A 13,805-nucleotide genomic window follows, 5' to 3' on the forward strand; every position below is an offset into this window, starting at 1 on the left:
AGTTATACAAACAAAAGAGAAGTTGACCATGCAGCACCATATGCTGCTGTTTCTTTGTATTGTAAATTTCACAAAATAAACATTCCCTACCAACTTAAATTCATAGTGATGTATTTAAATAGCTATGAAAGAACCATTTGCCGTTGGGTGTTCTCTGCAGCAATTTTGGCAGGTGGGGAAATGATCATTCTTTATTCCAGTGGCGGCTTGTTTTTCTCAATGGTGCATAAACTATTACTGACTATTATGGAAGAGACGGAGAAAAGGTATCTTGCATTCTAGTACAGTTCAAACCTCAGCATTCTTTATGTATAATATCCTCTCTTTCCGCCAAGATTCCTGTTCTTGAATATTAATTGAACATTGACTACATTTGTCAACCTTGCATTGGTCTTCTTATACTTGGGAGCTGATTCTAGCCATAGCATTCACCAGTCTTTATGCATCAAGTACAAAAATCCCAGGTGATGGCGGCTTCACCCGAGCTTCTTGATGTCCTAAGCAAAGATGGTCAGAAAACTGGCATCTCTAAGCCCAGGTTAGAACATCATCTTTAGTTTTTAGTTCTCATTGCAGCTCAGTTAAATTCTTGTTCGGACATCTACAATTTGAGGTGTTGTAGATTAAGTATGTTGCCACAAGTCAGTTTTTTTCTGTTGTAAGACTGTCAAATGTTTGCCATGTTCCATTTTAAAAAAATTTCTTCCAAGAATCTATCTATGAACCAGGAAATTATATTCAGGGCATCGAATGATCAGGGGTACTTAATTTGGCACGAGCTGAGTACGTTCTTTGCCTTCATGAACTAAGGATCAAGAACAGACCTGCAATTTCATTGCTTTTGTGGGATTAGTTAGTTGACTTCATAGAATGTTGGCTTCCATAGTAACCTCTCTTCCTTTGTCTATTTCGCTTTGATTAATGGCTTATACTTGTGATTTTCTCCTGTTCTCTTCTTCCCATATATGCGTAGAGGAGATGTCCATAGAGATGGTGATTACCATCGTGCTGTTCGTGTGTTGATATTTGCTGAGAATACACAACAAATGCTTCTCCAAAAACGTACTGACTGCAAGGAAGCATGGGCCGGATTGTGGGATATATCTACTTCTGGCCACATATCAGCTGGCAGTTCGTCTCTTGCAACCGCCAGGTAGTCTTGTATGACAAATTCTTGTCATTCTGACATCCCCTGCCTCTTTTTCTCCTGTAATAAGTTTCTCCTGATGACTGATCCATGCGGTGAAAGCTTCCAGATTAAGTAGAGATGCTCTAAATTTCCATTTTTCCATAATAAAGAAAAATGTTGAAGAATAGATGCGAGCATCCATCCCAGTGCCAAAGGTTATTGCTAATACCAATGTGCAACTCAAATTTTATGTCCACCAGCGGGCGTCATAACTCGGCTGACAACCTTGGCCTCTGCCATGAGGACAGGTTTTTGTCCGATGCTTTAATGATACTTTTCAAACATCTTATCAAACTTATTATCAGAAATTTCTTGGAAGTTGTAATAAATTAGGGCCATTGTCTGTATTCTGCAATATATTGGTGTGGCCATGTAAACTCATTGCTTGCAGATTTTAACTTATGCTTATACTGTGGTAATAAGATCTTTGTTGTTTGTAGGAGGGAGCTTCATGAAGAAATTGGCATAAAACTACCCAGTGATGCATTTGAGTTCATGTTTTCTTACCTTGAACAGAGGTTCAAAAATCAAATTTCTTGAGTGTGCATTATGTGTTTTGTTTCTGGTCCGTTTTTCAGAAAGAATGATCAGGTTTTCATGCATATCGTTGCAGTGTCACGAATGACGGAAAGTACGTTAATAATGAGTACAATGATGTCTATCTCATAACCACATTAGATCCGATTCCTTTGGATGCCTTTACTCTTCAGGTCAGCAGTGCTCTCTCTTCCATTCTGCTTTTCCATTACATCTACATCTGCACTTTGTAATAGAAAGGAAAAATCAGAAAGCTTGTCTTAATTGGCTTGCTCTTTATGCAGGAATCAGAGGTTTCAGGAATGAAATACCTCTTCTGGGAGGATTATAGACGCTTACTTGCTGAAGGCGATCCTGGCTTTGTGCCATATGACGTAAATGGTCAGTATGGCACACTCTTTGAGATTATTTCAGAGAGGTATGTTCAGACAAAATCAGCACTATTATTTACTACATTTTCATAGAACTTATGTATCAAATTAAAACATGGCCAAAAGAAAGATTTTCACGTAGCAAGACATCAAGGAATAATGTATTTAAGAAGTAACAAAATTACAAATACCTACTATTGCTCATTGCTAATCTTGGTATGATTTGCATGGATGCCATGTTCCTCAAAGCTTTCCTCATGAAATTTCTGGTTGTTATAGGTACAAAGGAAACGTGGAAGAACGGGCCATGGTGCTAGAAAAGCAGCTCAATCGTTATTGTCATGTCTCTCTCAGCGCTGAGGTCCTCCAGTTACTTCTTTTACATAATTCCTTGTACCTTAACATAAATTTGGGTTATTTTATGATGTTTTTAATGAAGTCAAGAGAACATAAAGAATTCATGACCTGCTTTAGAAATGAGAGGACCTTGTGAATTTGTGATGTAGTTGACAGGGCTCGCTGATGCAGACAAAGAAGCTCTAGGACTTCTCATCAAAACCGCAAAAATCATGGATGAAATTTTTTCACAGCAGGTAGTATCAAAGTCTTTCTTTTTTATTTGTTCCCAGTCATTTATACTAATCAGATTCGTTCTTTCAGCAGCTGCACCGCCTTTTTATTTATATTTCCTGAAACAACAGAAAATAGGTTGTCATAGAGACCTCTGATAATTAGATATATTACAGTAACTGACCGAAATTCAGAAATAGAGCTCAATCTTTTCTTATCAATTTCTTCACTTTTCTCGGCAACTTGCTGCTGGTTACCCATCTGTTCGATTTAGTTTTTATCTCAGGAATTTTTGTCAGTTTATGCTTGAAATGTGGTTGAACTATTGCTGTCTATGCACAAAACAAAAAGCTGCTGACTGGTTAAACTTATTCTTAGTCATATTTCTGTCCGAATTTTAATGTTTTTTTCACTGTAATAACAGGTCTGGTGCAGCAATCCATGTTTGAGAGATTGGTTAAGGGAGCATGCTGATGAATCTCGACTAGACAAGTTGAAGTGGATGTATTATCAAATAAATGGAACTCCATGGTACTTCTTTCAGCAATGGTTTCTTGCATCTTTCCTTTTAGCACCTCTCTTTCTTTCACTGGATAAACCTCAACTTCTCCGTACTCCAAATAAAAAAGAAAACAATGTACCAATGTCTAAACATAGTTTTTCTATCACTCCAACATTAGTATCTTCCAAATATCTGTTATTGGGGACAATAGTTTCATGCGCAGTATGCTTACCTATATTTCTAATTTGGATTGTCAGGTCGGCTCTTGATGAAAACGAGCCATTCTTATCCACTGCAGATTCAGCTATCAAGCTCCTCCCCGACGCAACAAAGCCCGTAAATGGGTGGAAGGGTCTTGAATACAGAGCAGCATTTCCTCTTTCAAGACCACATGGTGCTAATTTCTACCCAAGAGACATGGAGAAAAGGGTACAAGACAAGACTCATCCCAGGCTGAACTGGAACATTTTTTGATGTTAACATATCTGATTGATGGCTGCATGTTGTTCCCTGTAGGAATTTGAATTGTGGAATGACAGCCTATCAGATGATCAGAAGATGCAAGCAACTGGCTCTTTCCACACTGTAAGAAGGCAAAGTGAGGGCATGTTGGATGATGCTGTCTTCCTAAGCAACGACATTACCAATAGTTATGTTCATGATCTTTACAGCAATCCTTACTCTCAAGAATACCAATCTTTGCTTGCTGAAGCCGCTGATTTATTGTACAAGGCAGGAAATTTGAGCAGCTCTCCTAGGTATGTATATTCTGACCTGCAGTGAAATCACAGACCACCTAAAAAATTTGTACTCAAGATTCCTGTTTTAAATTTTAGCTTGACAAGATTCCTACATAGCAACGCTGATGCCTTTGAGTCAAATGATTACCACGAATCCCATATTGCCTGGACGGAGTTGGTCAGTATATGTCACTTTGACATCTATGATCATGGATTGGTGGTATCACCATGTTATCACAGTTTTGAAGTATTTTTCTTCATCAGTGCGATAATCTTTTCATGTCTACTGATGATGTTTTCTTCATAAGGATTCTAAGTTGGACATTACCATTGGGCCATACGAGACTCACAGAGACACACCTCCTCAGTACAAGGTATTGCTTAAATGTGAAACTTCCTCTTTCACCAACTCTTCATATCCTAAGCTTACACTATCAGCCTGCTACTCATCTTCCTTGCTGTCTGTTTGGAGGTTGTACGAGTGAAAATTTTTAGCTCTACATTTGCAGGCAACATTCAAGGCAATTATTGGAATTCGTGACGATGAAGCAGCATGTAAAGTTAAACTCTTTGCTGACAATTTTCAGGTTAGATGCTTTATTCTCGTTTCTTGATTTTGTCCCTTGTCACTATTATTTGTTGAGATTGAGTAATGGTTTAGGTTTTGGACAAGAACCTTCCGATTGATGAAGCTTACAAGTCCAATGTTACCAATGCTGCTACCATCCGAGTTGTCAACCTTGTTTACAGAGCAGGGGTGAGCTCTTATTTCCCTTTCGGAATGTCCTAAAATAAGATCATTTCTTAAAATGGAAAGTTCATTTGTAAAAGTATCCTTTTACTTAAGTATTGATTTGACACCGTTAAATGTTGACCAACTCTCATCTAAACTTCGGAGTCGGAACCTACCGAACATATCCATGTCAAGACTCCGAAAAAGCATGTGACTTCACTCTTCTGCCAGGATCTCAAAGGAACAACATCTGTTTCATTTGATCTCCCAAACGATCAACGATTAACATTGTTGCTCAAGAATGTTGCCAAGGCAAAGTAAGAGTCTTCTCTTTCCATCACTTTTTCTCTCCTGCTTCCTTTTTCAACAGACAAGTTCTATTTTGTCGGCTTATTGTTGCCAGGAGCTCTGAACGAAGTGCTTATACTGAACAGGTTCAAGCTTCTTTTTCAGCCTATAACCAATGTTTGTGTCTCAGAGGAACAGAGGGGACTCCTAGATTTCGAGTCCTTATACACGCATGTAATTTGCCGTGAGTACTGTCGTGCTCTTGGACCTCACGCCATAACCCTCGGCAACGGGCAGAAATCTTCTGTCAGAATGGTTAGTTGCTTATCCCACTCACTTGATTACCTTTATCCTAATGTGGAGTCTACAGTTTCTGTTTGAGACAACATTGAGTTTTCCTTCTGTTCTGTGATACAGGAGATGCAAGAACTTCATTCAGCCCTGGAAGAGGCAAAGGCCAGCATTGTTGGCCTTTGGGCCATAAGATTTCTGACTGACAAGGTAAGTAGCCAGCTTCATTACCATCTTCCTCCAGCATTGTCTGCACGGCGATGTCGCTACACTCGTGCAATAGTCCAGTAATTCTGTTAGCACAGGATTAAGGAAACTGATCTTTCTCTAGTCTGATGCAACTATTACATTGAACAGGATTTGCTTCCCGAGAAACTAATCAAGCCAATGTACGTGTCGTTCCTCACGGGCTGCTTCCATTCACTACGTTTCGGATTAAAGAAGGCTCATATGTAAGCTATCTAGTTAACGTACGAATCAACAAAGAAGGTGTTTGGTTGAACTTATTTCAAAGATCTTGTAGCTCATTTTAGATCTGATTTCCTTATAAGTTCACCCAAAAGCTTTCTAATTCACATTTGTTGACCTCACTAACAACTTCTGTTGTGCTAAAAATGATAAACCAGACAAGCACAGGCTCTCCTGTTCAACTATTTGTCTGAGAAAGGTGGCATTGTTTTACTCCCTGATGAAACATTCTATGTCGATTTCGACAAGGTTTGCATTACCAATACCTCCTGTGTCTGGACTTGTAGTTGTGTTCAGATGACTAATTCAGAGTTTGTGTTAACTGATCCCAAGGTCGAGAATGGCGTCGAGAGCTTGAGTCGAGAAATTCTGACAGTACAGGGAAGAGGAGACAAAGCAGCAGCCAAGTCACTGCTTGACAAATACAGCGTCATCTCTCAACCACTGAGGGGGGCACTGAAGAAACTGGAAATGCTTCAGGTAACAACCTCAAGCATGTATGTATTTTTCCTAAGTCATTAAAACATCATTAAAAAAGGACAAATAATACTATTTTATTACATTTATCCCTCTTTTAACTATACATAAAATTAAAATATAACAACCGTCCCGTGTGGAACAAAATTGAAAGTTCACTTATATTGTTGCTAGCGTCAGCATTTTACATCCAGAACGCTAATTGCTATGAAATGCAGGTTCCAGTGGATATAGCCCCTGCTTTCCCCATTTGGCCAGAAATGAACTGAAGATGGGAATTGTGTGTGATCACTTCAATTCTTCAATTTCTATGGTGGATATTCTTGTACGATGATATTTCATGTACCTTTTAACTATTTAGGTAAATACAAGCGTGACTTATAATTACATTTCTTGAGATTTTGTATAATTATGAATACTTTCTTATTGTTTGAAATATTACAAATATTCTTCTCAAATAGAATATAATGAACGATGAGGTGAAAATTACTATTGAACCCTTGTTAATGCCTTCTTGTACAACTACTCGTCACACAATTGACAATTACAACTAACTTAACTATCATTTTGCTGTTACTAGCCTTCATTGCACGTGATCCCTATGAACATATTGAAAAATTGTAATTTGAGATTAAAAGAAAAAAAATGTGAATGTGAGTTTATTAAAGAATATTTAAATTATTATTATGATCAAATTTTTGAAGAGAAAAATTGAATTAAAAGATTAATTTGAATATTTTAAAAATTGATATGACATCATTGTTGTCTTTTATAATAGTACTATAGATGTACAACACATTCGATTCGTGTGTAAAAATATCTAAAAATTAATTTTTTTATTAATATTGGTTTCAAAACATAAAGTGTGCCAAAAGTTGAGGTGTGTAAGGTTGTGGGGTTTTTCAATAAATTTATTAAAAATATTAAAATTATTGTTATATTTTTGAATTTCTTTTAATTCATTCAATAGAATAAATTTAAATATGCAAAATTAATACGATAAAATAATATTTTTATATAATAGTAATATAAAATAATTTTTATAGTTACTTTTCGGGACCCGTTTTTCCGGGTAACCCGACAAGTTGCATAGTAAGTTCATAACGGATAACCCGACCCGAAAGCACTTATCACGCGACCCATCCTTAAATCCTATCCCGCACCTTCTCTCCTTTCCCGGATCTTCTCCGCAATCTAATCAACGGTGCTGATTCACCGACGCACCCTACCTTAATTCGCCGGCGATCATCGCCGGCCACCACTCAAAATTCATTTATGAATACAGAATTCTTGTATCATATGCTTTGATTTACCTTGTTCTCTTTGGAAGTTATTAAATTTCCGTAGTTGTTATGGCTTCTGATGACGAAGATGAAAGCCTCGCTTATTTCCTCGAATCTGAAGTATTCGCTGAACTCTCCGATCAGGTATACATGTCGTGTGATCTTTTCTGAATTTTCTTTTTGTATTGTTTTTCCTTGTATTGAATTTCACATATGAAGGTGGTCTATTTGGGGACTATGGAGATGTTTGCTATAGTTTGAGTTCGGTTGGATGGTGTTGGATTTAGCTGTTCCAGTATAAGTTGTATAACTTTTCAGGAAAAAGACGTCTGTAGTTTTCAATGTGCCTCAGTTTGAACTTTGATGTACTAAAGCCAAACATCAAATATGGATGCTTCATTTTCTTTTAGCATTTAAATGTGTCCTTATTTATGTGCCCTTATATTTAAAATTGTTTGATGAGCATTTGTTCTTCATGGTAGTCGGAGGTATTTTTTGCTAAGTCCTTATGATTAATGTTTCTTTTTTATCATATTTTAAGGTTGATAAAAGAACGCATTGGAAATAGATGTACTCAAAATGTATGTATTGTACCAAAAGTAGTTATGACCCTCTGCCAGAGCGCATGAGTCTTCAGCTTTACATTATACACAAAATGCAATATGTTGCCATGTTTTAAATTTTCTCAAGAAAAGATTCATATCCTTTCCAAATTGTTCTTCTACTTAGTAAATTGTGCTTGTGAATATCTGTGTTTGTCAGCATCATCTACAACCTAAACTAGTGAGAAAATTGCGACGTTCTTGAATACAAAATTTTATCTATGTCCATGCAAGCATTACTTGGGTCTGTTGGACATGCGGTGCAGGAAAATTCGGAGAGAGTGGAAGAGGAAGAGAGAGATGCAAAGAGATCACGTGATGAGGAGGGTGAACTAAGCGAGCAGGAAGAGAAGGAACGACAAGCAAAGAAAATTAGAATTGAGGATCGTGTAATTAGTGATGAGGGATTGTCTAGAGTATTGAGATCGTCCTTGCCTTCACTGTCATCTGTTGAGGCGGAAGCTGAAGTTGAAACTTCATTGTCGCCTTTAAAAAAAAGTGATACCGTCTTTGGCAACCATAGCAATGACGGGAGGCTTACTACTGAAAGGAGACCAATCCCCAGAAGGATTGATACTGGGATTTTCAGTCAGATCCCTGCTGAATTGTTGTATCACATCCTCAAATTTCTCTCTTCTGAGGTTAGGAGATTTGTCCTATAATTGCATTTCTATTAGTTCCTTGTTATTGACTAGCTAGTTTTCTGATAATTGAACTGCAGGATCTTGTTTCATGCTCATTGGTTTGTAGATTCCTAAATTTTGCTTCTTCAGATGAGTCATTGTGGCGCCGCCTGTTAGTATTCTTTCCCGTATCTCCAGTCCCCCCTCACAACATGAACAACGTGACCATCTAGCTGCCGTCCCTATACAGGGACTTAATACTTTTACTTCATATTTGGTTGGACACAGTTTGTTGTGATGTAACATCTGATATTCCTGATCATTATCTTCAATTATTTGTTGTTTTGACCTTTTATCTTGATGAGAACTTCAATATTATTGAAACTCTGATTAGAAGCACACATTCTGCTTTTTCGTCATGTATAATTAATCATATTTTAGATCTGCAAAAAATAAGAAAAGTTTCTGTTGTTTTTCTGAAAAGGATTCCTTTGTTCTGTTTGGACCAAAGAAAGTGGGATCTCTCAGCAACTTCAGCGCCAATGGGATTATGGAAATTTAATGACTGGATCAGAAGAAGCTTACTGCGTTCTATTACTGCCAGAAATATCATCAGCTTGCATATTTTCGTTCATTTACTGTTATAAGGAAAGAAGTTTGATTGGTGCTTTTTTGTAGATATTGTATGCGTTGGGGTCTTCTGCCTCCAAAAAAGCTGCGAGAATGTGCTTGGAAGAAACTTTACATCCAGGTAGTTTTGGATTTTAACTTTTAACTTCTGTCATTTTTTGCAGAAGCAATTTACATTTGGAATTATGGTTAACCAATGTTTCAATAATTTGTAATGGGTGGATTGAAAGTCACACTCTTGTCGTTGAATTAATGTCTTGCATCAATGAACTGTCTCTCTCTCCCCTCTCTGTGCGTGTGTATATCTGTCTTTCTTACTTTCCATGAAGATCTAGCTTAATGTTGACACCATGTTATGAGTATTTATCAACTTCCATTGGGTGCTTTAAATGATGTCATTTTAAGATTTAACATTTTCTTTGCAGCGTGATGAAGAAGATATGGCTGAGTTCGTGCGGAGCTGCCCTTCTGAATTCAAAGAATATTATATCCAAATGCAGGTGGCCAAGAGAAGTCAAGCACCCAATCCCTCTCAGGTGAACAAATAAGTTTTTCGTCTGCAAATGTGCTTCACTGACGAATGTATAATCTTGACTCATGGCAACATTGAGAATTAATTGACATCTAGTTATAAGTATTGCTTTATTCTCGAATGGTACATGTTGACATACATATATATACACCTCCAGTTGCATCCCTCTTCCTCCAAGTGTGGTGAAAGGACAGTGTCCTGTTGACACAAGTTGTATCTGTAGAACATGGGCCCTGGAATTTGGGGAAGGGGGGAAAAACAAATTAGAAGAACACAGATTCTTTTATCTTCATTTCAGTTTCTTCTTTGTTCAACTATATCAGGTAATCTGCTAGTATTATTTTGTTAATTACATTTGATTTTTCATTGAAAATTCATGGTAATTGTTGATATATTTGATTAATCATGTTAAGATAGCAGCATATATAAACACTTGATTTTCTTGGTTTCACGTTAGAGCTTATTTTGATTGCTATGTCCAAAATACTACTTGGTCAAGTGATTATTTTAGCTATATGGTTGTCTATTTTTCTTGTACTTGCCATTTTATCTTTTATAGTCCATTTACCATTTTTATGCATTGGAGCCGGCGAGCCGCAATATGGTGGAACACCTTGTCCCTTACCTCTTTTTGGTTTCAAATAACAGAGACAGTGACTTTTATGAAAGTATCTGATCGTTTAAGTCGGCCCCCCAAACCCAATTAGTGAATAGGTATTTCTATTGACTATAGATGATTCAGGGTTTTCCTATGTTAAGGTGAATGATGACCGTATAATTCTTGACAAAACACTCGCTGATCAAGTCTCCATGTGGAAGACTAGCAGAGGCCTGGCTGACACAGTGGTTCCGAATCATGCATGCTCTGGAGAAAGTTGCACATACTATCAAATTGGGGATGTATTTGTGTGTGAGAAGACTGGAAATGTTCATGGTAAGAAGAACCTCGTTTTGAGCAGAGCAGTGATAGATTTTGTTGAATAGAATCATTTAAGAGAATTCTTTAATACTTGAGCAGGATACTTACAGATTGTTGGTTTTTCCTCTCCTTTGTGTAGTATGTGATGATACATGCAAGGAAGTTATTATGGATCCTACCAATGAACTCTCGGTCTGTACCATCTCAGGACGCTGTTTTGATATATTACTGTCACCAGCTGAAATGGAACATGATGCTGTAAGACATTGTTCCTCCTGACTTGTAATCTTTAGGCCATATTTGCAAAAATGAGGTGTGAAAATGGGGTTGCGGTTTCAGGTGGCTGGTATTCAAATTCGGACTTAGCGGCGTGCTTTATGATACTTGTAAAAATTTGGTTTCGAATTAAATTAAAAGCCATTTAAAATATTTGTCGAGTTCCTCTGAATATCGATTAAAATATATATCCAATCAATAAAAATGGAAGGATTGTGAGTTTAAAAATAAAATAAATGAGTTGACCATGCTGTTTTATAATGTCTACTCATAATTACATTATAATGTTTCATATTGTTCTTATATGACTTAAATTATAATGTTTAAAATTTTTTATTTATATATATATCTGAATCATTTGGTTGCTGAATTCTACCTGTGTTGAAAATCGAGGACCAGCATCAAGGTGGTGGTACAGATGAAGCAGAGCCTTTCATGGGATGCGGCCGTTTTGGTATGAACTACTCCTTGTCACATTATTGAAAAAGGTTCTGCTACGTACTTGTGTTGATCTTTACTTGCATTTATGTATCAGCGCGTGCTTACCTCCTTGGATATAATTGCAAAGATGAGACAGAGCTTGAAGCTGCTTTGAGGTTTTGCTGATTATAGTTTCTTTTGTATATATAGATGTCTATATCTTCTGGCAATCTCCAACAGGCCATCTATAATGTAGCGGTAAGAGAAATAGGATAGGATGAAGCTTTTACGCATGAAGCTATATATGGTTTTATGTATTAGTTTTCGGAGGTGGTTAAAAGTTTTTAATTCAAATCACATTTCATGATCGATGAGTTAATATATATTGGTAATGTGATTTGCATTCCTTTGCCTCAAACAAATACACACACACACACACATATATATATATATATATATTAAAAAAATTCAACGAAATCACATTTTATGATTGATGGTCAATATATTATATTGAGTAGTTAAACACGAAAGTATGCACATACGAACCTCTTCTTTGATTGTTTATGGGCATTGAATTCTATTATTTTTAACTACTCAATTAAATTGGAGGGTTTGACTTGCTTTTACGTTTTTATGTATTTATATTCCATTACTAATAATAATATTTTGTAGAAGAATCTAAACAATGGTCGTCACAGAATTTTTAGCCAAATAGGATGGGAGCAGTTTAAATAACGATACATTATTGATTGAGTTTCCACCAAAGTTCAAAAACAAAAGGCCTAACAAAGGATTGAAGGGGCCAGTCCTACACCCAACAAAACAAAGTGCGATACGACGTGACAACTTACCTCAACCAGACCCAGGTCGAGGCGGGATGCCCAGACTCACAGCAGCGTCACCCTCATCCAGCAATGAGACTGCCCCCCCCCCCCCAACTACGATGTATCCTCATTGTTGATATCCTAATATAGGTCAGACCTGAAGCAGAGCCCAAGATCATAGTTTAGGGGGAAGAATTCTAGTGTGATGTGTGTTAAGTCGTACTACTGTAATACAAATCTAATCGATCTCGCTTTTTAGCGACATCACTTGCAATACTTTTATCTAAGTGGGCCTAATCCACCACTTTTTTCATCTACAAAAGTAAGCGACCCCTTAAGGAATGATTTTAGTTGTCTCGGGAATGATCAAGTGATCTAGTCGTTGAATCTTGTTCCACGTGAAAAATAGGTCATGGGTTTAGGGCCCTGAAAGGAAGCTGGAGAGCCAATTTTGATCATTTAAAAAAAAAAAATTACATTATCACCTTCTGAGATTTGATCCACTTAACTTTGTATACCAAATTTGAAGAGAGGTTGCTGCAATTGTCCACTTATTAATGTTGGCACTTTTGGGGGTTTTCAAAACTATTATTCCAAATTTTATCTAAAGTTTTTGGGTTTGAACTCATCGCCACATATTTTTGAAAGGGGTATTGTTATAAAAACTTGACCTTTACCTTTTCATAAGCTGAGTGATTTAGAATAAAGATAAATTATAAGAGGGGGATTTTTTTTTAGAGATTTTTATATTTATAAATATTTTATTATTATTTAAAAAATTATAAATATTTTTATGGGCCTAATAGTTGTGTAACAAATCGTTAATTTTATGAAGATATTTGTAATTTTTTAAACAACGATAAAGTATTTATAAGATAGTTATACTCTCCTCCCCTGAGATTTGGTACAATTAGACGCATACCTCTTGTAATTTGGAAAATTATATCTAACTTCGCTGAGTATGCTTTTGTCTAACAAATAAGTCATTTCATTAGTTAAAATTCACTGAATTTGTTGATATTAACAAAAAAAAATCTTTATTTACCCCCCACTGACTTATTACTGAGTTATTGTAGTTAGGTCAAATAATCTTTTTATGATAAAATTACTCTCATACGTCTTCACGCATCAATACATGTGTGAAGGTATATTTTCACCATTATAATAGCAGTTAGTTGGAAAAAAATTGTTTGACCTGCAATAATCAGTAAAAAGTCAATTTATTATAAATATCAATTTTCATTCAATTTTTTTGTTAATATCTGCAAATTCATTACATTTTAACTAATAGGAAAACTTATTTATTAGACGAAAACAAACCTTTCGAGATGCTAGATTTAATTTTCTAAACTATAAGAAATTTACGTGTAGTTATACACAAAGCTTATAAAAGGGGAGTATAATATAATTATGCAAACATTAGCAAAATCCATTGTAATTTACTTTTAGCATAATTGTCTTTGATGTGTTTTTCTATGAAATGATATTGCCTTTAGTTGTTTGTCTAAATGAAAATTATGGCTAAATTGG

General features: G+C 36.2%; 2 protein-coding genes across 3 annotated transcripts; both read left to right on the forward strand.

The window, feature by feature from the left end:
* The first annotated feature begins 411 nt into the window (after positions 1–411).
* On the forward strand, positions 412–6,619 carry LOC105155894 (nudix hydrolase 3). Of its 2 annotated transcripts, XM_011071881.3 has the most exons (21): positions 412–538; positions 974–1,153; positions 1,630–1,707; positions 1,803–1,899; positions 2,011–2,144; positions 2,377–2,458; positions 2,604–2,690; positions 3,092–3,198; positions 3,427–3,598; positions 3,686–3,927; positions 4,006–4,087; positions 4,218–4,283; positions 4,419–4,496; positions 4,571–4,666; positions 4,874–4,959; positions 5,077–5,245; positions 5,348–5,431; positions 5,579–5,673; positions 5,848–5,938; positions 6,023–6,169; positions 6,385–6,619. In XM_011071881.3, the coding sequence occupies exons 1-21, from the start codon at positions 441–443 to the stop codon at positions 6,433–6,435; spliced, it is 2,322 nt and encodes a 773-aa protein (XP_011070183.2). In that variant the 5' UTR covers positions 412–440; the 3' UTR covers positions 6,436–6,619. The 2 variants fall into 2 exon arrangements, with proteins under 2 accessions (XP_011070183.2, XP_088740183.1); XM_088884057.1 differs by having other exon boundaries at positions 5,848–6,169.
* A 698-nt stretch (positions 6,620–7,317) lies between these two features.
* On the forward strand, positions 7,318–11,854 carry LOC105157360 (F-box protein SKIP31). Its single transcript, XM_011073806.3, has 9 exons — positions 7,318–7,593; positions 8,318–8,692; positions 8,773–8,846; positions 9,353–9,425; positions 9,730–9,840; positions 10,596–10,770; positions 10,895–11,013; positions 11,431–11,485; positions 11,567–11,854. Exons 1-9 carry the CDS (start codon positions 7,519–7,521, stop codon positions 11,635–11,637), a joined length of 1,128 nt encoding a protein of 375 aa, XP_011072108.1. The 5' UTR covers positions 7,318–7,518; the 3' UTR covers positions 11,638–11,854.
* The last annotated feature ends 1,951 nt before the right edge of the window (positions 11,855–13,805 follow it).

This window comes from Sesamum indicum, linkage group LG1, assembly GCF_026168435.1.
Source record: "Sesamum indicum cultivar Baizhima isolate 11 linkage group LG1, ASM2616843v1, whole genome shotgun sequence".
NCBI lineage: Eukaryota > Viridiplantae > Streptophyta > Magnoliopsida > Lamiales > Pedaliaceae > Sesamum > Sesamum indicum.